The sequence below is a fragment of the Colius striatus genome, chromosome 2 (assembly GCF_028858725.1).
Source record: "Colius striatus isolate bColStr4 chromosome 2, bColStr4.1.hap1, whole genome shotgun sequence".
Classification (NCBI taxonomy): Eukaryota; Metazoa; Chordata; class Aves; order Coliiformes; family Coliidae; genus Colius; species Colius striatus.
In genome coordinates this window covers 65,094,503-65,119,859 of record NC_084760.1, presented here as the reverse complement: position 1 = coordinate 65,119,859, position 25,357 = coordinate 65,094,503, and the positions used below count along the sequence as shown (strand labels likewise).

General features: G+C 58.1%; 3 protein-coding genes across 4 annotated transcripts; 2 read left to right on the top strand and 1 right to left on the bottom strand.

Annotated features, from left to right (window-relative positions):
• The first annotated feature begins 166 nt into the window (after positions 1–166).
• On the top strand, positions 167–5,359 carry CNPY3 (canopy FGF signaling regulator 3). Of its 2 annotated transcripts, XM_061990858.1 has the most exons (8): positions 167–235; positions 371–682; positions 901–942; positions 3,715–3,838; positions 3,994–4,090; positions 4,415–4,537; positions 4,713–4,830; positions 4,923–5,359. In XM_061990858.1, exons 1-8 carry the CDS (start codon positions 184–186, stop codon positions 5,129–5,131), a joined length of 1,077 nt encoding a protein of 358 aa, XP_061846842.1. In that variant the 5' UTR covers positions 167–183; the 3' UTR covers positions 5,132–5,359. The 2 variants fall into 2 exon arrangements, with proteins under 2 accessions (XP_061846842.1, XP_061846841.1); XM_061990857.1 differs by lacking the exons at positions 167–235; positions 371–682; positions 901–942 and adding an exon at positions 1,884–2,009.
• A 62-nt stretch (positions 5,360–5,421) lies between these two features.
• GNMT (glycine N-methyltransferase) lies at positions 5,422–7,647 on the top strand. Its single transcript, XM_061990855.1, has 6 exons — positions 5,422–5,803; positions 5,923–6,050; positions 6,296–6,409; positions 6,881–7,023; positions 7,120–7,241; positions 7,339–7,647. The coding sequence occupies exons 1-6, from the start codon at positions 5,598–5,600 to the stop codon at positions 7,508–7,510; spliced, it is 885 nt and encodes a 294-aa protein (XP_061846839.1). The 5' UTR covers positions 5,422–5,597; the 3' UTR covers positions 7,511–7,647.
• A 1,471-nt stretch (positions 7,648–9,118) lies between these two features.
• On the bottom strand, positions 9,119–25,357 carry PEX6 (peroxisomal biogenesis factor 6). Its single transcript, XM_061990854.1, has 17 exons — positions 24,467–25,357; positions 24,213–24,373; positions 22,954–23,037; positions 21,559–21,661; positions 20,868–21,004; positions 20,672–20,783; positions 16,728–16,930; positions 16,049–16,241; positions 15,621–15,697; positions 15,397–15,529; positions 13,468–13,673; positions 13,314–13,375; positions 12,753–12,861; positions 11,240–11,356; positions 10,645–10,722; positions 9,486–9,625; positions 9,119–9,351 (listed from the first exon to the last, which is right to left on the bottom strand). Exons 1-17 carry the CDS (start codon positions 25,355–25,357, stop codon positions 9,215–9,217), a joined length of 2,943 nt encoding a protein of 980 aa, XP_061846838.1. The 3' UTR covers positions 9,119–9,214.

Sequence of the window (25,357 nt, the reverse complement as noted above, 5' to 3'; positions counted from 1 at the left end):
GGGGCCGGGGCCGGGGCCGGGGCCGGCTCCATGGCGCGGGCGGGCGGGCGGGAAGGAGGAAGGGCGGGCCGTACCACTGCTGCTGGAGGGGGAGGCGGGCAGTGCCAGTGCGGTGTCCCAGGGGGGCGGGGCCAGGGCCATCCCGCGGCCGCTCCGCCGGGTGAGGGGCTGAGCTGAGCCCATATGGCTGCCATGGAGGTGCTGCTGGCGGCCGCTCTGCTCCCGCTCCTGCCCCGTGAGTACTCCCGCGAGAGACAGGGCTGCGGCAGGCGGGAGGGAAGGAAGAAAGGCTGGGCTCAGCCGGGCAGCAGCCGCGGTGCGTGGGGTGTGCAGGGGATGTAGTTCCTCTGACCGCTGTCCCCCGCCACAGCTGTCAGGGCTGCCGGCCCCCTGCCCACGCTGGCCCCACCGCTGAGCATGGTGGTGGGCGGGAAGCAGCGGCAGCTGGTGGTGTGTGTGGTGAGCGAGTTGGCCCCAGCCTCTGGCCACACCGTCTGGATCTCCAGCGGGAACGGTAGCATCCTCCAGTCCTTCACCTACGGGGTGTCCCAGGAGGATGGTGGCACTGTCTGCACCGTCTCCCTCCTCCCTGACAACCCTCCAGATGAGGGAGATCTCGCCTGCCACGTGGGGCCCAACAAGACCTCACCAGCCCACAGCTCCAGCCCCGTCCACATCATGGGTATGGCCCTGCCACCACTCTCCCTGCCCCTGATGGCCTGCTGGTCGCCTGGGATGGGGGTGGTGGGGGGCCTGGGGCTGCCAGGGTGTGGGTATGAGGCCCCAGGGGCCAGCATTGCCATTCGCAGGGGCAGGCACAGGAAGGGGTTTGTGGTCGGCCGTGCTGCACACCTGGGGCCAGGCTGCTGCTGCCTCTCCAGCTGTGCTCTTATCCCACAGGCAGCGGGGAGGTGGCAGAGCTGTGTCCCAGGAGCATGGCTGGTGAGTGTCTGGATACTACCATGCTGGGGATGTCAGTCGCTGGGGGGGAACCTGCTTTGATCCTGGCAGGGATCAAGATGGGGCTGTGGTTGGGGTGGGTCCCCACAGCATCATAGGGCTGGGGAAAAGAGGCTGGAGCTCTATCCTTGTGGAGAGGATGGGGAAAGTGGGTCAGAGCCAGCTTGCTCTCAGGGATGTGTGGAAGACAAAAGTCCACGATGGGTCACAGCCTGGAGACTTGAGGCCACTACCCCTGAGTTGTCCCCTGCACAGCCCTGGGGGAACGTGTGGGCAGCGGGGTGCCTGTGGCAGGCATCACTGTGTCTCCTCCATTACAGCGCCACAGGCCTGCACTTCTGCAGCCCTGCTCACGGCTGCCCGCCTGGTGCTGCTGAAGGTCGCGCTCTTCGACGCCCTCCTCACCTCCCTCCTCCTCACCCAGAGCAGAGGGCCCGAGTGGATGCCCTTCCCCTGAGGGGTAAGTCTCCCCGGTTTGGCCTGAGGCTGCAGGAGGCACCTGGAATATTCTCAGTATTCCAGCATCGAGACTTCCCCCCTCGAATGCTGGAGGGAGGGTGAGGCACGGTGCTGCCGGGGGGATCCCTGTTTGGGTGGGGAACAGAGCAGCTGCCACGTTTCTGTGGGTGGCGGGGGCCTGCAGTTACCCGGGGGGGTAAGGGCAGGCTCCCAGGTTCCCCGGGTCAGCGAGGGGCCTGGAGGGCTGCGGGGTGACCGCACAGCCGCTCCCGTGTCGGAGGCGCGGCCGCCGCCAGCCCCGTGGGGTCCGGCGGGACGCCCCGAGGGCGCTGCCGCGGCGGCCGGGCGGGCCTTGGCGGGGCTCGGATTGGCCGGCGGTTGCCGTGGCTGCGGGGGCGGGCCGGGCCGGGCGCGCCGCTGCGATTGGCCGGCGGCCGGCGGTTGCCATGGTTGCGGGGCGGGGCGCTCCCGGAAGCGCGGCCCCGGAAGCGGAGTCATGGCGGCGGCGGCGGCCGCGCTGCTGGTGGCGGTGGCGGCGCTGGCGGGAGGCGACGACTCGGACTGGGTACGGCTGCCCAGCAAGTGCGAGGGTAAGCGGGGCCCGGAGGGCCGAGGCGGCGGGGTGGGCCGCTGGCTGCCTGGGCCGAGGGGTGCCAGCGCGGGAGCGCAGAGGCGCGTGGCGATGGCCGCCGCAGCCGCCGAGTGCCCGGGGGAGAGCGAGCGGCCGAGCCCCGGCCCGGCCCGCGGCCGCACTCCCTCCTTTCCCGGCCCAGAGGGTTGGGGCCGCCCCGCAGTCGCTGCCTGTTCCAGCGGGCAGGAGCAGCTCGTGGCTGGGGCTGCGTGCTGCTGCTGCTCACGATTGGGCCTGGGTGATGCTTCCACCCGTTTGATTCATAAGCAAAGGCCTCCCCAGGCAATCGATGGCAGGGCATGGCAGCCCTTTTGCTGTCTGCCGTGGTTTCCTCTGTCTTTGCTGCGCAGGGACACGTGGAGCTCGACAGCAAAGGAAGAAGTGAAACCCCGGAGCTCTTTGCAAAGCTTTCCCTGCCAGGGGAGCAGTTCTGGAGACACTGGTGCCCAAGCTGTGCCAGGTGGCACCTGTGTAACCTCCGGGTAATGCCAGGGTGAGCACTGACCACATGCTGCTCCTCTTCCTGCCCAGGCCTGGAACCTGTGTGAGCACACAGCCGTGGCCCTGGGCAGCATCTGGATGCCGGGAGGCAGCGGTGAACACTCCCAGCACGGGCAAGGATGCTGCAGCGGGTCTGGGGAGACACATTCCTCGAGGGCCAAATCCAGAGGGGCTGTAGGAAGGAGCAGTCGTCCCACCTGAGAAATGGCTGCAGTCAGCTCCAGCCAGGCCCTGGTGCCAGCAGAGAAAGGAGAACACAGGAGGAACCCAGCAGAGCTTCCCAGTGTGTGCACAGCAGCTCTGGAGAAGCCACCTCACTCACCTCCAGCTGACAGCACTGGATCTCCACTTATGCCATTGGCTGGGAGAAGACGGGGTGGCTCATGGCACTCAGAACACTTGTGCTGGGGCCCGGCCCTTCTCCTGAAGCAAATCTTGAAGAAGAAATGGCCCACAGCACGGGACAAAGGTTTCTCCAGCCTCCTGGCACACCGGTTTCAGGGGAGGAACAACTACCCTGTGCCTGGCTTCCATCCCTCTACATTTTCACTTGTAACCCCTGAAGATGTTTCTCTTCTCATGCTGTTTCTATAGCTCTGTTGGACACTTTGTTTCAGAAGAAATAAAGCTTTTGTTTCCTTTTTTTTTCTGCTCAGTTTTATAACAGAAAACATGCCCCTTGTCATAAAGCTGTGGGTGCTGTGTCTGTGCTGCAGACAGTGCCCCACACGGTGCTGTGCTGGAGCTCACAGACCCTCCTGCACTGACACAATCCGTGTCCCATCACCCTCCCCACTGAGCCCTGACAGCCTCTGAGTCCCCAGGGTGCCAGGGGACCTGTTACTGTGCAGGATGTGCTGGCACGGTGAGCAGGGGCAGAGACCCACACTGTGGGAAAAGATCTTGTCCTCTTTCAGAAGGGAGCAGAATGGGCACCATGTGCCCTCCTGGCTGCAGGGATGTGCTCCCACTGAAGCGCTGATTCCTGCTTCAAGGGCTCTCCAAGGGAATCAGTTGAGCTGTTCCCAGTTCCTCTTCTGAATGGCCAAGGCATCTGTATTCTGTCCTGGTGTGCCCAACTCCTGGGGCTCCTCTGTGCTGCTGTCCTGTCCCTGGGTGCTGTGCTGTGCCCCCCTAAAGCTGCCCCTGCTTTCCTCCCACAGTGTGCAAGTACGTGGCCGTGGAGCTGAAATCCGCTTTCGAGGAGACTGGCAAGACCAAGGAGGTGATTGACACCAAGTATGGCTTTCTGGATGGGAAGGGCTCTGCCGTCAAGTACACGCAGTCGTAAGTGAGAGCGGGACTGGGGGGGGGGGTGTTCATCTCACTGTCTGGGGGCTCCGGGAGCCTGCGACTGCACCGGGGCTGGGGGGGGCAGCTGTGAGACACTCTTCCATCACCCCAGCTGGGCTGAGGCCAAGCCCTCCCTCCTGCCCATGCAGGGACATCCGGTTAATTGAGGTGACAGAGAACATCTGCAAGCGGCTGTTGGATTACAACCTGCACAAGGAAAGGAGCGGCAGCAACAGATTCGCAAAGGTGAGGGCTGTCCTACAGCCTCCTGCTCCCAGGGACCAGGCTTTGTGCTTCCCACCCCTGAATCCCACCCCCGTGCCACGCTGCCCTGGAGTGCTGGCCCTGGTGGGTGGGCCAGCCCCAGCCCTCTCCTACACAAAAGGAGCCAGGGACTAGTTTGCCTGGCCTGTGTCTTTCTGTTATTTTGGGGAGTGGGTTTGCAGAGGGCCCCAGGGGCACTGATTTCAGCTGCCTTGCATGTAGCTGCATCCCCAGGCAGGTGCTGGGAGGTGGGAGCGGGAGCCCAGTGTTTATAGCGCCGCCTGACTGGGCCCCACCACTCCTCAGGGCATGTCAGAGACTTTCGAGACCCTGCACAACCTGGTGCATAAGGGCGTCAAGGTGGTGATGGACATTCCCTACGAGCTGTGGAACGAGACCTCCGCTGAGGTGGCCGACCTCAAAAAGCAGGTACCTGTCCCAGGGAGATTGGCCCTCGGCAGCGGCTGCTGTGGCCTTGTGGGCTGGAGCATGGAGGGGAAGAGGGGTTCTAGGGGTGCCCTGCAGGGAACGGGGCTGTCAGCAGGACCTGCTGCCCTGCCCCTGCCCCAGGGACATGTGGCCACAGCTCAGCTCTCTGCACTAGTGCGACGTGCTGGTGGAGGAGTATGAAGATGTGATTGAGGACTGGTACAGGCACCACCAGAGCGAGGATCTCTCCCAGTTTCTCTGTGCCGACCACGTGCTCAAAGGGAAGGACACGAGTAAGTGGTGGCTGCTGCCAGGGGCAGCACCCGTGTGCTGGGGATGGGGGGGAGCCCCACTTCTACCTTAGGCTATCTCTGCCCCTCTCCAGGCTGCCTGGCAGAGAAGTGGACTGGCAAAAAGGGCGACCTGGCAAGTGTCGGGGAGAAGCAGAGCAAGAAAAAGAGCAGGAAGAAGAAAAAGGGGCAGAAGGATGAGAGTGAGGGAGCTGCCAGCCTCCCGGAAGCAGGGGAGGCCCTGGAAGAGAGTGGGGTCCAGGAGGAGGCTCCGCTCACCCGCAGCCCATCCGACGAGCTGTAGGCAGCGGGCCGAGCTCTCACCCTGCGGGCACGAAAGGCGAAGGGAGGCGGTGCGCGGCGGCGGGAATGCCCGGGGAGCGCCCGGCCCGGCCGTGCCCGCGAGGGTGCGCTCCCGAGCGGGGTGGGCGGGGAGCTGCCGCCCCCTCGCCGTCCCCGCCCCCGGGGCCGGCTCCGCCGCCGCGCCCAGACAGGACTGTAAATAAAGGCGTTTTCTCCAGAACCGCCGCCACCACTGCTGCTGGCCCCGCTTCCTCTGCCGGCCCCGCCGGGGTCGGGGTCGCCGGGACCGGGGTCTCCGCCGCTGCCGCCCTGTCCCGCCCCAGGGCAAAGGTCGGGGAGCGGGGCTCAGGGGGGCGGAGGCGGCCGCGATTGGCCGGGGGCGGGGCGGCGGGGACGCTGCCGGGGCCGGAGCGGGAGCGGAGCCGGCGTTGCGGCCGGGGCGCTGCGGCCGGGGCCAGGGCGCAGCGATGGTGGACAGCGTGTACCGGACGCGGTCGCTGGGGGTAGCGGCGGAGGGGCTGCCGGACCAGTACGCGGACGGGCGGGCGGCGCGCGTGTGGCAGCTGTACATCGGGGACACGCGGAGCCGGACGGCCGAGTACCGCAGCTGGCTCCTGGCGCTGCTCCGGCAGCACCGCTGCCGCTCCGTGCTCGACGTGGCCTGCGGCACCGGGTGAGGCCCCGCGCGTTCCCGCAGCCGCGTTCCCCACACCAATCTCCGCCTCCCGGGGCTGCCCTGGGCCCCCTCCCCCCCCCCAGCCGCCCCGGCCCCGCTGACAGCCGTGTCCCCAGGGTGGACTCCATCATGCTGCTCGAGGAGGGCTTCCAGGTGACGAGCGTAGACGCCAGCGACAAGATGCTCAAGTACGCGCTAAAGGAGCGCTGGGAGCGGCGCAAGGAGGAGCCCTTCGACCGATGGGGTGCGGACACCGGGGGGGCTCACGGACACCCCGCCGCGAACGGGCCGGGCTCAGCCTCGACCCCCTCCCCGGGCTCCTCCCCGTGCTCAGGCCGTGGCACAGGTGCCGCTGGGCACAGGCCCGCGGGCCCCGGGCTGGAGCTGGCACCCGTGAGAGCCGAGGAAGGGCTGGGTGATGCCGGGTGGGGAGCTGCGTGCACGGGCAGGTGGGGTGTCTCTGCCCTCACCTGCTCCCCTGTGCCACAGTCATTGAGGAAGCCAACTGGCTCACCCTGGAGAAGGACCTGGAGAAGCCGGGGGACGGGTTTGATGCAGTCATCTGCCTGGGCAACTCCTTCGCACACCTGCCCGACTTCAAAGGTGAGTGGGGAGCAGGGAGGGGGTTGCTGGTACCTATGCACACGCACAAGAGCATCTCCCAGCGGGCTGAGAATGTGCCCTAACTCATGCCATAAATGGGGCTGTGGCGTGTCTCCAGGGTGGGGCTGAGAACGTTGCCCCAGTATGGGGCATGAGGTGCTGTGGTGGTGGTGCTGGAGCTGTGTGCATCTCTACAGCATCTCTGGCAAGGCTGGAGGCACACCCAGACTTGTGCCACGGGCAGGGTGATGGGCTCCCCACACGCCATGCTCGGCCTCAGTGAGGCTGAGAACATGCCTGAGCTCATACCAGGGGTGGGGCTGTGGGTTCTTCAAGCTGAGAGGCTAGGTGGGGGGATGGTGGGGGCAGCTCCGAGTGTGTGTCTCTGCGTGCAAAGGGGCGAGACAGGGCCCTGCAGGCTGTGCCATGAGGTACAGCCAATGCCTGGGGACGCCACGGTTTCCTCCCCAGGGGACCAGAGTGAGCACAAGCTGGCCCTGAGGAACATTGCCAGCATGGTGCGGCCTGGGGGAGTTCTGGTCATTGACCACCGCAACTACGACCACATTCTGGCCACGGGCTGCGCACCGCCCGGCAAGAACATCTACTACAAGGTGAGTGGTTGGTGGAACCTGCCCTAACCCCAGCCCCTCTGACCCTGAGGGGCCCATGTAGGGCAGAGGGGCCACCATATCTCTGCGGTTCCCCAGAGTGACTTGACCAAGGACATCACCACCTCGGTGCTGCTGGTCAACAACAAGGCGCACATGGTGACCCTGGACTACACGGTGCAGGTGCCTCCCATGGAGTCAGGAGCAGCCCCAGAACTGAGGTGAGAGGGGCCAATGTGGGGGTGGCTCCTGGCACAGGGGGGTGGCCAGCACGGTGCCCTGCTGTCCCCCACCCTCACCAGCGGTGCCTCCTTGCAGCAAGTTTCGGCTCTCATACTACCCACACCGGCTTGAGGCCTTCACAGCCCTCCTGAAAGGTGCCTTCCAGGGGAAGTGCCAGCACACCGTCCTGGGCGACTTCCAGCCCTACATGCCTGGGCAGGCCCACATCCCCTGCTACTTCATCCACGTCGTCAAGAAGACAGCCTGAGGGGGCCCGTGGAGATGGGACTGTGGTGGCTGAGAGCTGCATGTGGCTCTGGGGACCAGCACAAGGCTGGGGATGTCACTGAGAGGTCCCTGGGAGACCCCTCGCCTTCATTAAGAGCACTCATGAGAGCTACTGGAGCCTGTGGTCCGTGTGTCTGTGTATGTGCAGGGGTCAGGGTGAGGGGGTGGCCACAGCTGCCTCAGGACTCCTGGGGATGGAGATGCCCAACCTGGGGAGAGCATAGAGTGGGTGCAGGCACAGCTTTACCCTCCCAGCCTCCAGGTGCTGGTACCAATTACGCCTGTGGCGGGGATTTGGGGCTCCCCTGGAAGCCAAGGCAAGGGTGGGCTGGCTCCTGGGTGGCTGCTGGTCCCACCAAGCCTGCTGCAGCCCTGCTCACAGGACTGGACTGCAGCCACTTTCCTCCTTTGCACCTCCAACCACATGCTGATCCCTTTTTCTCAATGCCCCTAGGGTGGGGATGCTCTGCACACCCCCCGCCAGCACTTGCGCTGTGGCTGCAGCTCCCCCCTGCCCGCCCCAGGACAGAGCTGGTGCCCAGAGCCAGCAGTGCCTGCGGTCGGGGCCTGCTCTGCCCAAACAAGCCTGGGTGCTGGGGCTGGAGCTGCACCTGGGCCTCCCTGCACCTCCCTGCAGCTGCAGGGGCCTGGCAGGGATCAGGCAGCTCCACCTGGCTCGAGTGCAGAGTGACTGTGTGTCCCGTGGCCTTGGCTGGGACACAGGGCACACGTGCCATGGCGCTGGCTGCTGCCACGAGGCTGCAGGAGGTGTGACAGGACCACAGCGGGGTCTGGGCTACAGATGCTCAGCACGGGTTGGTAACAGGGCAGCTTGGGGTTGCTCCAGCCATGGCATGAGTATTTCTGAGGCTGGAGCCCTCCCTCTGCGGGGGACATGTTTTTTTCCCAGTATCTAGTGGGAATGCCCCATGCTGCCACTTGGTTCCATTGCCTCTGGTCCTGTTGCTCAGCACCTCTATGAAGAACTTGGCTCCCTCTGCTCCCAGCTGAGTGACCCCTGCTCCCTCAGGCAGCCTCTCCTCAGGCACCAACCATTTTGGCAGCCTTTGCTGGACAAGGGTGGCCTTGGCCGAGTTCCCAGGCCTCCTCCCTCTACCTGCTTTAACATTCAGCCTGCCTGGGGACTTGCAGTGACCTTCCCCAGCCCATAGGCACCATTAGGAAGCAAAAAGCCCAGGCTGAGTGGTGAATACTTAGTGCCATAACCCTTCAGAGAGAGCACGTGGAGCCTAGCACACCATGTCCTGTTCTCTCTTGTCAGAAACCCCGGCCCTGGGGGCTGCCACTCCAAGGAACTGCTTACAGTCCTGCTCTTGCTGCCCCACCAGTGCTCTGCCACCCACGTGGATGTTCTGACATTGCCCACAACCAATGAAGACTGATTTGTCTCCAAGGGGAAGTTGCCTTGGTACGGTGCCAGCAGCCACAGAGTGCTCCCTGAGCTGTGAGAGACCATTACAGAACCCACTAGCAGCTTGGCTGAGCAGAGCAGCACTTTCACCAGGCCAAAGAAACCACACAGCCACTTTTCTCCATGCAGGCTTCAAAGTAAGGGGCTCAGGAGGCATGAGAGAAAAGCAAGCAGATGCCTGCTTGTGCCTGTTTTCTTCCACCACGTAATACAGTGTTCTCCTCAGCCCTCCAGTCCCAGCTCTGCCTGGCGTTAGCAGGCAGCAAACTTCTGCTGGATGAGCTTGTACCTGAGCAGCTCCTGCTCAGAGACTGACGGCTGCAGCCTCGCAGCAGCCTGCAGGAAGTCATCCATGGTGAGGAGCAGAGCAGAGCTCTCCGTGTCCAGCCCTGCAGGGGAGAGAGAGAACAGGAGAGGGCTTGAGCGACGGGCGAGATGCACCAGCACCCGGGCGGGAAGGGAGCCGCGTCTCCTGCCTGCGCGGGGCCGCCCCGGAGGAGGGGCTGCGGGGCCGGGCTCCCACCTTCCTCGATCCATTCCACTTTGCGCTTGACAGCACAGAGCACGGCGTCGGCGCACAGCGCCGAGATGTCTGCCCCTGTCAGCTGAGCTGGGCAGTGTTCTAGGATGGAGGGGAGATTCACGGAAGGATCCAGTTTAAACCTGCCCAGGGAGAAACCCGCAGGTGGAAAAGCCACAGAATAACAACGCACAATAATTAACCCCAAATGACCAGGAGTGACAGAGCCATCAGCGTTAAGTGGGCAGGAGGAAACAGGGGCCTAAAGTTTAGCTGCCTCTGGACTTTCTGCATGCTCCTCAAAGGGGATAGCTGTTTTGGTTTTCCTCACACTCACTTCTCTTTCAAACATCCCCCCAGCAAGTTGCTCTCTCCTGCTATGCAAGATCAAAAGTAACCTCAAGTTCTCACTCTGGGACTATAAGTGCTGCCTTGTGCCTGGGAAGAGCCTGCAGCCAGGACTGGCTAAGAGCATGTTTAATTACAGGTAGTGAAAACCACTGTAACAGCAAACCATCCCATCTGAGCCATGCTGTAGACAGGCAGCCTCTTGCAGCATGCTGTGGTGGGAAAAGCTCATAGCCAGCCCACACTGCTCCACTGGCAGCTTATCAAGGGCAGCAGCAACCACAGCTGCCCCTGTCAAAGGCAGGGGGGCAGGGGCAGAGCAGCCCATCAAGCCGTGCCTGAACTGCAGGGCTTGCTCTTCTTCCTCCAGAGATGCCCTCAGGAGCTTGAGACAGCAGGGGAATCAGCCCAAATGCCACTGCTGCAGTGACCCCACACTGCCAGGGCTCAGCAAGGCAGGCCTTCACCTTTGGGCCTGCAAGCAGCAGGGGATGTGCTAAGGGGACCTGCAGGAAGCAAAGGGGAGCCTCCTGCCATGCTGCACTGCAGTCTCACTGCACTGCTAGGATCTGACTGAGCACATGGGCACAGTGACTGGAGAACCCTGCCCACCCTTCCACTTGCACAGCTGCTCCCATCTCATAAGAAAACCAGCTTCTGGAAGTTGCCACATTGTCCTCCCCCACCTGCTGGCTGTGGGTCAGTGACCTGGGTGCTCCCCAGCCATGAAGCTGAGCTGGAGCACAGTACCCATGACCCCCAGGAAGCTGCAGGCTTTGTGGGGAGGTGGCTGTGAGAGCAGGGGCACACTCACTGCCTGGTGACGGCGCTCAGCACCTGCAGCTGAGACTCCCGGTCTTCATTGATGCCCACATAGACCAGTTTGTCAAACCTGTCCATAGAGAGAAGAGACACTTAAGCACAGGCTGAGCCAAACCAGCCCAAAACTGAGGGGTGGCCCTGGGGCAGCTCCTTCTGCTGCCTGGTCTGTGGGGGATGCAAAGCCTGAGAGGGGAGAAGCGGGCAGTACGCTGGAGGGGAGGGCACAGAGGGAACTGGGCTGACGGGACCCACCTCAGGTCCAACAACAGCAGGATGGGCAAACTGCAGGCCTGAGGACAGGCTGGGGGGCAGCTCTGCGGAACAAGCCCCAGGGAAGCAATTTTGGTGCCACAGCAGGTCCCTTATTGCCCACAACCAGAGTGGTGGGGGGGTAACAAGCAGCGGGATCTTGTACTGCTACGATAGCCACAGGCACCGGCCTCCTCTTGGCTTCCACAAGCCAGGGCCTGGGGGCTTGAGGAACAGTCTCTGTGGAGGGATCATGGTAGGGATATGGTCCCTCTCATCATTGCCTGAGGAGCTCTGGGGGCCTCTCCTGGAGGGAGGCAGGGGGAGATGTGACATACCTGCCTGGCCGGAGCAGGGCTGGGTCCAGGAGGTCAGGCCTGTTGGTAGCTCCAATGACAAACACCTCTCTGGTGGAATGGAGGCCATCGAGCTCAGCCAGGAGCTGGGAGACAACTCTGCAGAGAGCAAGACAGCACACTCACAGCCAGGCCTTGGCAAGTCACCCACCGTCACTTTCAGCCACCAAGTCATAGAATAATTTCTGTTTGAAAAGACTTTTTAAGATGATCAAGTCCAACCCCTCCCCTCACACTGCCAAGCCCACCACTAACACGTGTCCCTCAGCACCTCAGCTACACGGCTTTGCAATATCTCCAGGGATGGGGACTCCATCACCTCCCTGGGCAGCCTGGCACAGTGTCTGACAGCCCTCTTGGTGGAAAAGTTCTTCCTAATCTCCAACCTAAACCTCCCCTGGTGCAACTTGAGGCCATAAAAAGAAGAGGCCAAATGAAAAGAATAAGCAATTCCACTGGCAGGTCCAGGTCTGGACTTCAGCTTCTATTTCTCCCTCTTGAAGAGGCCTGACACAGCCATCCAGACTTTGTGTGTGGACTCATCACAAAGTGAGTACAAACCCCTGGGACTAAGACAGCCCTTCAGGCCTGTGCTTGGATCTGAACTCTGCCAGGATGGCCACACAAGCTTACCAGTCACACAGAGCAAGCATAAGCAGGCAGCCATGGCTGTGGCTCAGGTTTCCCCTCTCTGATGTGCTCTCTGCTCCTAACTGTCCCCGTGCTGTGGTTGTGCCCAGCAAGTTCAGCTGTCAGTCCATGCTGGGGCTGCCCTGACAGGCCAGTGGCACAGGGTGGTGAAAGGCACGTGTTGCTGATCTAGTTCTGCGGCCATGGGGCTCAAGCTGGTGTGGCAGCACAGCACTTCAGTGATGCACACATCTCCTGGGAGATCTCCACCAGGTTCTGGCATCACTGGGCACCATCCCCAGCCCCTTCCAGAGCTGCTGGTTTGTGTGTATGAAGATGGACAGTGAGGGTACATGGTGTTGCTGGAAAACTCCACTGAACCCCTCATGGACAGAGAGGAAGACTGGATGGGGACTGTCAGCTCAGCAAAGAGGGCTGAGGGAAATAACCCTGCTCCTGGGTATCTCCAAGCTGTACATACTCCTGCCAGAGGCACCTGAAAGGTTTCGCACTGCCAGGAAACAATAGCTAATAGGAAGAGAGCACAGCAGGGGTGTGAAGGATGACCTTGGAAGGGCCAACAGGGGAGCAGTTGGCAGCCACAGAAGCAGCTGGAGGAGACTCTGTCTTAACCAAATGTTTGCACAACAAGCTTGGGCAATCGGGAATCTGTGGCAATGCAAACAGCAGTACTAACATCCAGAAAGAGGAGACAGGCCATACAGAGGAGCTGAAGGCAGCAGGGAGAGGGAAAAGGAGAGAAAAGAGAGTTGGGATGGACTGTGCCTGGAGGGGCAGTCCCGTGCATCCCCCTAGCTGAGGCAGGTGTGCTGCTCTCCCCTAGGACACACAGTTAATCACTCACCTGTCCATGACACCCCCTGAATCGCCACTCCGCCCGCGACTGGGGGCCAGGGAATCCAGTTCATCAAAGAAGATAATGCAGGGAGCAGCTGCCCTGGCTTTGGCAAACACTGGGAGAAGACAGCACAGAAAGTGAGAAAGACCTGGAGGAGCAGTCAACGGTGACAGACCTGCTACATCACCAGCAAGGGAAGAGCTGTGGCTGGAAAGCAGCTGCCTACTGTCTCAACACCACCAACTGCTCCTGCCTGAGGGGCTCAGCAGGGACAGACAGCAGCCAGCACGCTGCACCCTGACGCTCAGCTGTGTCTCTGAGGGGCTGCTCTCCCATGAGGGACACCAGGGACAAGCAGGACAGGAGCAGAGAGCAGGAGGGGAAGCTGTGGCGAGGCAGCACAGAGACTGGCTGTAGGAGACAGCAGCATTCGTGCCTTTGATGGCAGCTGTGGGTGGGAGTTGGGCACAGAGATTTAAGCGCTACCCTCCTTTCCTCCAGCACCACAGAAAAGCTCTGTTTCCCACAAGCAGGAGCAGGATGCATCTGCTCACCATCACTACTCACCATTACGCACATTCTCCTCGCTCTGCCCCACGTACATGTTGATGAGCTCTGGTCCTTTCACACTGTGGGGCGGGGAGAAGAGGGAGGCAGCTGGAGCATGCCCATCTGCTGGCAGGAACAAGGCAGCCCCATTATCTCACTCCCCACTCCTCACCTCAGGAATGTCATCGTGCATGTGGTTGCCACAGCTTTTGCCAGTAAGGTCTTCCCTGTTCCCGGAGGCCCATACAGCAGCAGGCCAGAGCGGCACAGGCCCAGTGACAGCAGCTCCGGGTGCTCCAGGGGCAACTGGATGGTATCCAGGATCTCCTTCTTCACCTCCTGCAGCCCACCAACATCCTGCCAGGACACAGAGGGGATCTGCCAAGAGAGGGACAGTCCCTGTCAGCACTTCTGCCTCAGCCCTGAGTAGGCCTGGGCAGCAGCTCGTGGGGTTGTAGTCGTCAGCTCCTTGTGCTGCACCCACCGGCCACCCTGCTGCAGACAGCCCCTGGGACACATGAGGAAAGGTAAAAACATGAAACAAATAAATAAATGAAAGAACCCTGGACCTAGAAATTATGAGCTCCCTGTGTTCAGGGCACCTTGGCCTCCAGGGTGGTGAGACAATGCCAGGGCTTCACACCAATGGGGCAAAAAACCTGGGGCTACTGGGAACTGCTGTCATGTAAAGGAGGATGACAGAGACAGGCACTGCACAGAAAGCCATCTGGTATTGAAGGGGAGGATGCCTGAATAAAGTCCACAGATGCTTACAAGAAATAGATAGGGATGGGGTCAATTGCAAGCACACATGGATCGTTGCAAAGGGAGGAAAAACAACAAACTGGAGAGGAGTGAGCAGTGACACACTTGTTTAAAAATGCTGCTACTGCTCTGCTCACGGCTTTAGAAACGGCAGGAATGCCCCAGTCTGCATGACAGATCCTCCCAAGAGTCAGAGCAGCTCTCCTGGGAATGTGCAGTGAAAGCAGAGCCCCAGAAGGCTTCTCCCCAGCTGTTGGCTGGCTGAGGGACAGGTGACAACACAAAAAAGGGGCTTAAAAATAGGCTACAGCAAAATTCTTTTCCTCTCAGCCCATTTGGCTCTCCTTCCTTCTCTACTTGAGATGATGTTATTTCTCCAGCTGTCCAGCAAGTCCACCAGGAAAAGCAGGTCAGATAAGATAACGATTTCCAGAAAATAAACATTGTTAAAGCATAAGGGCACAGGTCAGTGGTTTTCAGTGCTGATGAATAGAAGAGCTGCCCTCTCCCCTGCACTCCTCCTGATACCACCTCACCAGAAAAAGCTCTACAGACATCAGCACAGGAGCTGCAAGACTGCAGCAAAGTTGTTTTCAGGGGAGATGTTGCAGACACTTCTGGCAACTTGAGATTTGAAATTAGTTTCCCTTTAGGAAGCCCAAGCTGGAACTGCAACCCAATGTGTGACTAACCAAGAAATGCAAGCAGGGAATCGGAAGTGATGTATGTTGAGAGTATCCAGGTCTGCTAATGGGCTTTCTGAACTGCAGCCAATTACTAAAGAATTGATAAAGGGTTGTAAAATGCCAACAAGACCAGTGCTCATTTACACAGCTCACTGCCCAGCTATTATTTGCCTTATGGCAAACGTGCCTCCAAGCTGAGCTCACTCCAGCTTCCAGGAAACCTGTGAGGGAATGAAGCCCCCATGTAGCTCCTGGAGGAGGCCACCAGCAAGGTGTGATCCTGGAGGGGAAGCTGGGGAAGGCCCCAGGATCACTGCTGTGAGGATGGCGCTGCCTGTGCTGTGCTGAGCTCAGTGGGTCTTTGCTGCTTTTCATTTTTTCTTTCCCTCTTCTTTCCCCTTTCCCTTTCCTTTCCTTTCCTTTCCTTTCCTTTCCTTTCCTTTCCTTTCCTTTCCTTTCCTTTCCTTTCCTTTCCTTTCCTTTCCTTTCCTTTCCTTTCCTTTCCTTTCCTTTCCTTTCCTTTCCCAGAAGAATACATGAAGGACACTGCAGGAAGTCTCATCATACCAGAGCACAGCCCCGAGCTCTGCAGAAGTATTTTGAGCCACAGAGCTCTGGAGAGCCAATTCCCACCCCAACCCCCCCTGTACCTTGGGGGCTCCCACGGCCTGTGCATGGGCACTGTGCATCTGCTCCAGCGCCGCGCTGAAATCCTCCTCCAGCACCGGGAACCCTGCTGTGCAGAAATCCCTCTCCACCTCCTCACTCAGCCCACCTGGAAAACTGGGCAGGAAGGAGAAGGGAAAGACTCAGGACTCTGAGGGCTGCAGCCCCTTGTCCCCCCACAAGCCTCCTGCCCTGCTGCCTGTGCTACCTCAAGGCCTGGATGCGGGTACAGGCAGCCCGGCTGCTGTGGGACAATAGGGCACAGAAATCTCCCAGCACAAACCCCTGTGAATAGGGAAACAAAGAGCATCAAGTCCAGCCCCTGGCCACAGCCCCAGCCAGGCCATCAAAGGTGAGTGGGGAGCAATTCCTCACAGAGTTGTTCTTTCAGTTCTGTGCCCTGCTTAAAGGCTCAGGCTTTTTTCTTCTATTAGCTCTGTCCTCTGCCAGAGCTGAGCATCAGCCAACACCTCTGCAGGAAGCATGCAGTCCTTAGGCATGAGAAATCTGCACTTAAAGCTGATGTCTGAGCACCAAGGCTATCACCAGGAGTTGGCTGGGCCGTGGGAATTGCCCCTTTCGCTATGACCAGGGAGGGGAGGTTGGCCCAGCAGCCCCGGCCTGCCCATCACTCACTGCAGTCCTTCGGGCCAGCTTGGACAGGCTCACTTCTTTGCCCAGGGGCAGACTGGCAGTCAGCATGCTCAGCATCCCCCTCCTCTGCTCTTCTGAAGGGGCTTCGATCTTCACCTCGTGAAGGAAAGCAGTCTGCACGTCTGCAGGAACATCCTGGGGCCTGCAGGTCGTGCCAATCACCAGGACAGGGTGGCTGTGGATAAAAAGGGGGAAAGTGCCTGGTCCCAGTTCTGTGGAAGCTGCCTTCTTACACTGCCAGCACCCACACCACTGGCTAGCCTCCTCCAATTTGCTCTTGAACTGCTTTAGGAGCTCTGTCTCCAAGGCCCTTTATGTGACATTTTATGGCTTGATTTGAAGTCTCCCCCCCAAGCTCTGGCACTTGTCATCAGCCTCAAGACTCAGTGCGGTGCAAGCTCACTTCTGGGGACCCTGTGACCCTTGGTGTGCCTCACAGGAAACCTGAGGCATCTGAACAACTCAGAAATGAGCTTCAGCCAACGAGGCTTCCCCAATGCCCTCAGAAACTGAGTTGGAAGAACAAGGGCCCTCAAAAGTAACCAAAGCAAATCTGGGAGAGGCTCTGCTGAGTGAAAAATAAACCAGGGCACATTAGTAATCAGTCATCTTTGATGTAGCAGTGTCTGCTGCCCTAGGAATGGCAGAAGCAATCAATCACCTTGGGTCTCTGTCCAGCAGCAGTTGCCTCAGAGCAGCGATGACCCTGGCATCCTCTCCTGGCCCGGCCCGCTCTCTGCCCAGCACCTCGATGTCTTTCAGTAGGAGCACACAGGGGTGATACTGCTGGGCTTGGATGAAGGCCACCTGTACTTTCTCCTCCGTGGCTCCACTGGTGTCCCCACACAAACCCACACAATCGACCTGCGAGACAGACAACACCCCACCACACAGTCTGCAGCGGGACAGCCAAGGGACTGAAGGCAACGGGACAGCCAAGGGACTGAAGGCAACAGGTACAGAACCACAGCATGGCAGGAGCTGGAAGGGACCTCTACAGATCATCCAGCCCAACCCCTCTGTTAAAGCAGGTTCCCCTCCATGAGCTCACACAAGAACACATCCAGATGGGTTTGGAAACCTCCAAAGAAGATGATTCCACACCTTCCACAGGCAACTCACAGCTGAAAGGGGATGTTTCCCAGACACGCATTCAGGACATCTTCAAAATAAGACATGTTCAGGACTCTCTGGCATGGGGAAAAAAAGGCTGTTTCTTGCTTCTCTGCAGTAGGTGAGGGAGGCAGGAAGATATTGTCTGAAAGAGGTGAGGTCAAGGGACTGGAAGAGCCTACACAGGGGATGTCACGGTTCAGCAGCCTGAGCTGGAAGGGATGGGAGCACTGGGATAGAGGCCAACAGAGGGAGAACGAGGTGTCTCTGGGGAACAGTGCAAAGAGCTGGGGGGGAGGCTCAGGAAACTCTTCAACCCAGTGCCACACAAGCTCAAAGTGCAAGAGCAACACAAAAGGCAAGAGCGGGGGAAAAAATAGTTAGGTGGTGGCTAGAGGCCCAGATCTTGTTTACTAAGCAAACATGTGGGGAAAGCTGAGCAGTGAGCCTTGACCAGAACCAGGCAGTGCTGCCTCCTGGTGCTGGGAAGTCCTGCAGGGAGAGCCTAACCATCTCTGGGATTCCTTGGGCCTCATCCTCAGAGGCTTGGAGCAGGGGGAACAGCTTGAAGAGCTGACATAAAGGGTAAGGATGGGGATGCAGGTCAGAGGAACTCTTGTGTTCCATGTACTATAGAAAAACAGCAGGAGTGAGCGTTGTGGCAGGCACGGCCAAATGGCAGCAGTATCTGCATGCAAGGGCAGAGAGAAAGGACAAAAAGCTGTTGATCGTGGTGGAGATGACAGTGTGGAAGAATTACTGTGTCCTGGTAAGAGAGCAGGCAGAACAGACAGAGGAGGTGAAGAGAAGGTGGAATGGTAATGCGAGCACTGCAGTAAGTGGGAAAAGGAGGGGAGTGTGTAAAAGCTAGGAGGGGAGAATAAGACGGACAGCAAATAAGAGTGTAAAGTCTTTAAAAGCAGCACATGAGACTAAACCCAGAGCTACAGCATTGCACATCACACTAGAACCTGGGGCCACCTGCCAGGCCACAGTGCTGCCAGACAGAGTCTACCTGAAGGTACTGAGAAGTCTCTGCAATCTTGTACTGAATCCCAAGAGCTATGGCACATCTCCTGAAGAGAAAGAGCTCAACACCACTAAGCATCATGTCCACAAGATGAGCTGCACAGCAGCTGGCCAAGGCTGTGTTCATTTGCCCCAGTTCACTTGAATAGAACAGAGAGTGATGTCAACAGGACACAACTTCTAAATGGAAGAAGAAACCCCAAATACCTAAAATGCTTAGCTTGTTTTCTACGAGGTTACTCGAAAAAAGTACCCATAGAAAAATGAGCAAGCCTCTGTTTTCCTTCCACTTAAAAGGAACCTTTCCATCTTTCTTCTTCCAATTCCTTTCACAGATTCGGAAATTCTCCTCGAAGAGTCACCATGTGACTTCTGATCCTCTCACTTTTGCAAAGTTAACTGTCCAGACTCAGGGAGAGTAAAGAATTTGAGGACTAGACTGTCAGAGTGAACAAAAGGAGTGTGCAGAAGGACAACAGTCCTTTTAAGGAGTGAGTGAATGCTGCCTTGCTGCTCCAGTGCTGGACAGTGGCAGCGGCCAGATCTCATTTCAGAACAAGAGTCCATTTAGCCCACTGTTTTGCTTCCAAGCACGATCACAAGTGGCTGCTTAAGAAAAGGTAAGCTCTCCTCCAGTTTCCCTGTGCCTGCAAGCTTCATCTGTCAGCCCTAGGTCTTACGTTGGTACAAAGTAATCACCATCCACTTTCTGCTGACAACTCAAGGTCTTGTAAACCTCTACCAAATTCTCCTTAAGTTCTCTATTTTTCAAGCTGAAGAGCCTATTCAGCTGTTCACCACTCAGAAGCCAGGTTAGGCCCCTCACCTTCATCAGTGTCCTGTTCTGAATGTTTTCAGTTCCATCTTCATGCTTTTGTGATGGGGAGCACAATATTCAAGCTGTGACAAGACACAGATCTGCACAGCAGTAGTACCTACTCTTGAGCTTGTTTCCTAAAATCTGGTCTGATTTCTGACAGATACGGAGAAGAGTCCAAGTTTTCACGGAGCCATTGAGATACAACCAAATTCTTGATCCTATCTGGTCAGAGTCAGCTTGAAATCTTATCATTTTCCACATAAAACCAACTACAGTGAGTTTTACCTGCCACTTCACTGCACAGTCACTTGGTCTCATTAGAGCTTAATCAACAAAGCACCACTCTTTCCCAGCTCTTGTTGCAAATGACTGCAGAGCTCTGCTGCTGACTGTGAACTCACCAACTACTCCCATCTCATTCCTGACCTTTAACCAGCACTTTATCCACGCCAGGATCTTCACTCACATCCCACCACTACTCAGTTTCCCAAAGAGCCTTTTCCAAACCCAAGCAGCCTGTGCTGGTCACGTTACCTTCCCCATATGCTCAGCAACACCTTCAAGTAACTTTCTGAAGGTTTACAGGACTTCCTACTGCAAAAACTACATGGTTTTCCCAGCGTGTGTTAACTCTACCCTTCACTCTAACCTGCTGCAGGTTTATGCCCCTTGGAGAATGCTTCTTGTTTCCAGCCACTGTCCTTTACCTCCCCTTCATCTCTTTTCCATTTATTTCTCTCAAGCCCACCCCAACATGATCTACGCAGGGGCCTCATGCTGTGATGTGGTGTCCCTCAATCACCACCACAGCAGAGGAAACACTCCCTTACCTTGATAAAGAAACCTCATTTTCATCTTGTTCCCCTTGCAGAACCCAAGAATTGCTGTGGAGCATTTGGAGGCTTTTTTTGCTCTTGGGGGGTGGTGGTGGAGGTGAACAGTTACAGAGCAGGCTGTGAGATTTTGAACCAGATCTGGCACACGTGCTGTTATCTAACCAAGTGCTGCATTTCTTCTCTTGGCGTCCCAGATACATAAGATCTTGGCATCATCTCTGCCTCACTTTCCAACATGCCTTTTGCCCAGCCTAAGAAGGGACCATTGGGAACACCCAATGCCACTGCAACTCCTGTCCTCATTATCCCTCCGGTTTAGTCTGTTTCTATTGCAGCCACTCTCTGGGGTACTGCTTCAGCTCAGTGCCATATCAAATGACAGCAAGTGAGTCTTCTGAGACACAACCCTGTATCAGGGCACCTGTAAAATACATCAGACTGACAGCAATCGTGGCAAAAATCCATACCAAGAATGGTGCAAACACAACCCCTGGACCAAGAGATCACTGAATTGTAGATTGCCTACGCTCTTTTCCTGAACATGTTACCGGCCAGTCTCAGACACGAGCCAGGGGACCAGGTGGACCTTTAGGCTGCTCTGGCCACCAGCAGTGACAACCTGTGCCAGAGTGAGCTGCTGAGCCCAGCATATTTGGGCCCTTTTTGTTCTGTAGCAGGTGAGTAGCCTCTGGGTAGGCTCCTGTCATGACTGCAACAGGGGTGTTGGTGTGTCTAACTTCAACAACATTCCCATGACACCCTGTATGGTGTAAATCCACTGAGCAACTGAGGGCAGGAGGAATTTACCTTGAAGAGGTGGAGGTTGAGGCAGCTGCACGCAGCTCTGACAGCCACCAGCTTCCCGCTGCCGCTCGGCCCTGAGAGGAGAACGCTGCCAGCCCGGCTCAGCACAGAGGCCCTGGGACATACAGACAGCTCTCCCAGTGACCAAGGAGCAGGGCACCGTCTCCCCCAGCCATTGCCAGCAGCAATTCTGACTCACTGACTGCTCAGATGAGGCTGAAGAGCATCACAGAGCTGCTTCACAACATCTGAAAGTCCAGCAGGAGACAAACTGCTCCAGAACTCATGGTTGTTATAGGCTGGGGTAGATGGGACAGCGCTGTTTGTTGAACCCACCTGTGAGGAAGGGAAAAAAGCACTCTGTGGAAAAGGCTGAGAAAACACAGGCACCAAGGCATAGAATCATAGAATCATTTTGGTTGGTAAATACCTTTAAGATCATGGAGTCCAACTACTCACCTCACACTACAAGCTCACCACTAAACCTCAGCACGTCAGCTACAGGGCTTTTATGTATCTCCAGGGATGGAGACTACATCACCTCCCTGGACAGCCTGTTCCAATGCTTAACAACTCTCTCAGTTAAAAAGTTCTTCCTAATGTCTAATCTGATCGTCTCCTGGTGCAACTTGAGGTCAGTTCCTCTCATCCTATCATTCATTACTGGAGAGACCAACTCCCACCTCACCACAACCTCCTGGGAGGCAGTTGCAGAGAGTGATCTTATCTCCCCTCAGCCTCCTCTTCTCCAGACTAAAATGGGACAAAGCCTGTCCTGAAATATCTTTTTTTCAGTGGCAGGAAACACAAGCATCCAGAGAAATCTTTGTCATCCAACCTCAGCCTCAGATCTTCTGTACACCTCCCTCTGCTCTCCACTGACATCTTACCAAATAGACAGAGGTGTTCTGGGTGTCCACCAGGTAACCCTCAGACTGCTCGCCTTCCACCATGCCTAAAGTCTTCTTCACTTTGAAATACAGCTCTGGCCACCTAAAGGAAAAAAAAAAAAACAAACCAACAACCAACCCCAAGCAGTTTAAATTGCTGAGTCAAAATCTTGCAAGGTAGGAAAAATACAGTTTTCAACAAGAAGACAGCTGAAAGCCACTGGTAAGTAGAGATAGTCTTGCCCTCTCCCAGGACCCATATGGATCCTTTAAGGACCCCACTGTGCTGCCTGACCAGACAGGACTGTCAACAGTCAGAGCTTCTGCCGGTGGCTTCAGTCCACGAGTACAGATGTACTAACCGTATCTCATCCACCTAAGAGCTCCAGACACTCTCTTTTCTGCCATCACTCCCTTTGCTACAACTCTGCAGAGATTCACCTGCAGCATATGAGTCCTCCGGGCTGCAGACTGGAACTCACCCAAATGCTGTGAAAGACTAGCAAGCATCCTGCCCTGAACACATCAGGAAAAAAGCCTCTTCCAACACTGGTACCCAACTGGACAGATTAAGGGATCTGCAGAGATCTCCTCCAGGAGTTTCTCCAACCTCTGAATAACAGTACCAACACAAGTTCTTTAAGTCCCACAGACTCTGATATCTTCTCTGGCTTGCCACATGGTTAACATATAAATCTATCAAGGGAAGACTTGTGTCCCCTGTGGAACTGCCTCTCCCTGAGAAACACCCTGGAAAATACTCAATGTAGTAGTGCTATAAAACTATTGGGTTTAAACACACACAGCAGAACTGAGCAGCATTGCAACGTGTCACTGGCACATCCTGCATGGACAACTCCTTGGTATCACATGCCTTGGTTACCTGTGGCACTTACCTCAGTGACACAGCTGGAGCATTTCTATACCAGCACGAGCCAGATCCTGCTGCGAGGACCCCGACTCCCATACAAAAGTGAAGCACAGAACTGCTTCAAAGCCACAGAGGCAAAACCAAGACAGGTGGCCAAACACACCGTTACTCTAACATTAACTGCTAGTACTGTAACTGTAACTTTCACACTTTGTTTTGTCACACGTTCACAAGCCCAACTTCCACTTTGCTTTCTTTATGTGGCACTGGTTGTTCTCAGGCCACCCTTTCCTCCTCTGTGTTCTTTTTCCCCACTGGTTTCTCTCTTCCTCTCCTCCCTGACATTCTTAGCTGCAGCCTTCTATACTCCAACAAAAACATCTCTCTCTTCTCCCTGAAAGAACAGCCAGATAAACCCCAGAGACAGGCCAGAATGGAATCGACTGTCTAGTTTCACTAGCAAGAAAGTATCTTTAATCTTGCCATACCCATGTTTGGTGGAGCCACGGTTTGTTGCCACCTACCTTAGGAATTTGTCTGCATTTACTTCTAGAAAATCAGCATGTCCAAATGTTGGAATACACAGTATGTCTCCTTCCTGGACAAGCCTACAAAAAGAACCAGAGAGTAAATCCTCCTGGCTGTGTGTCTTCCCCACCCTATATCACATGTGTTTTTACAGAAAAGAATGGAGCTCTTCACACCAGCTCACCTCTGTCCTGTGAATAACACCATAAACAGCCATTTATAAGATTTAGTATGCACTGGATGCCAGTAGGCTCATCCAGACTACTGTGGGGAATCTTCTGGAAATAGTATAGAAGATGAAGGCCATTAGAGAGTGTCTCTTCCATACACAAACAGCTTCCTTATCCCTGGAATATCTGAGTGTAATTCAAAAACCAGAAAGCCTCAGTAGCCAAAGAGGCTTGGGGGCAGGTGTCATAAGAGAAGATGGCAACACATCCAGTTTCCCAATTACTCAGCTTCAGTCGAAGCTGAAAACTGAGATTGCCAAGACTCCCCCAAAGGGAGGTTTGTGGGCAGCACTCGGGAGCCTTTGGCATTGGATGGAAGATCCAGAGGAAGGAGGCTCAAGGATGATTTCCAAATGACTGAGCAAGAGGTGCTGTGAGTGATGTACACTCACAAGGAGAAAACAGTACAAGTGGATATTCTCAAACTACTCAGCATCCACACTAAGCTGCTGCTGATGCACATCGGCAGTGTCTATCACAGAATCATTTATGTTGGAAAAGCTCTTTAAGATCATCAAGGCCAACCACTCCTCTCACACTGCCAAGCCCACCACCAACACACGTCCCTCAGCACCTCAGCTTTGCAATTTCTCCAGGGATGGGGACTCCACCACCTCCCTGGGCAGCCTGGCACAGTGTCTCCCCTGGTGCAACTTGAGCCCGCTTCCTCTCATCCTATCGCTCATTACTGGAGAGAAGAGACTGACCTCCACCTTGCTACAACCTCCTGTGAGGTAGTTGCAGAGAGTGATCATGTGTCCCCTCAACCTCCTCTTCTCCAGACTAAACACCACCAGTTCCCTCTGCCTCTCTTTGTAAGATTTGTTCTCCAGATCCTTCATTGCCCGTCTCTGGACATGCTCCAGCACCTCAATGTCCTTCTTGCAGTGAGGGGCTCATTACTGAACACGGTATTCAAGGTGCAGCCTCACCTGGCCGCACCAGCACCGACCTGGCTGCCGTGAGGGTTCACCTCAGGAATACACCCCACAAGCAGCAACGCATCTCCTCCCTGCACAGCTCACCGGGGCGTCTCAAAGTGCTTGTAGAGGACGCGGTCGTAGCCCCCGCGGGCGCTGTAGGCCGGCGAGCAGACGATCTCTAGGTGCAGCTCCTTGGCGAAGGGGGGCACGGACAGCACGGATCGGCTGCCCTTCCCATCCACAACGCCGGCTCCTTCGTACCTCTGCAGAGGGGAGAAGGCCGCGCCGTGATGCCCCTTCCAGGGGACAGAACCGTCCGCGTCCCCCGGGCGCGCCCGACCCCGGTCCAGGCTCACCCGCAGGCAGAGGTGCGTGGCGGCGGCGGGGTCGCAGCCCAGGTTGAAGGCCAGCGCCGGGGCCAGCAGGGCCGTGCCGTCGGCCGGACCTCGGCGGGCGGCCCGCGGGTACTCCCAGGGCGGCGGCCGGGCCAGCAGCGTCGCCAGGTGCTCGCGGGCCACCCCCTCGGCGCACACCCGCACCCACTCCCCCTGGAAGAGGCCCAGCGCCAGCAGCCCGCGACGGCTCACCCACACCTCGGCCCCGCCGCCGCCCGCCCCGCCGCCGGAGACCGCCCGCAGCCGCGCCGCCGCCGCCGGAGCCGGGCGGGAGGGGGAGGCGGCGGCGGCGAAGCGGGAGACGAGGGGCGGCGCGGCGGGGCGCGGGCAGGGGGCGCCGGCGGGCGCGGGCTCGCGCGGCGGCTGCGGGGCTCGCGCCGTGCGCGTCCCGCTGCCCAGCAACCCCTGGAGCGCCGGCCGCGCCTCCAGCACCAGCGGGCCCGGGCTCGGCCCCGGCAGCGCCTCGCCCCGCCGCACCAGCACCGCGCCGCCCTCCGCCCGCCCCGCCCGCCCCGCCGCCCCCAGCAGCACCCAGGCCAGCGCCGGCGGCCGCCGCACCGGCCACACGACCACCCGCCGCCCGGCCGCCAGCCCCAGCCGCCGCAGCAGGGCCCCGCGCAGCCACAGCTCCGCGCCGCGCCGCCCGCCCGCCTCCAGCGCCACGGCGCTCAGCAGCACGGCCTGCGCCCCGCCGCGCCCCGCCGGCCGCACCGCCAGCACCAGACCCGGCCCCGGCCCGCCGCCCTGCCCGCGCAGCGCCGCACACAGCGCCGGCGGCGCTAGCACCAGCGCGGTGGCGGGCGCCAGCTCCGCCGGCGGGGCGTCCAGCGGCCGCAGCACCGCCACCGCCAT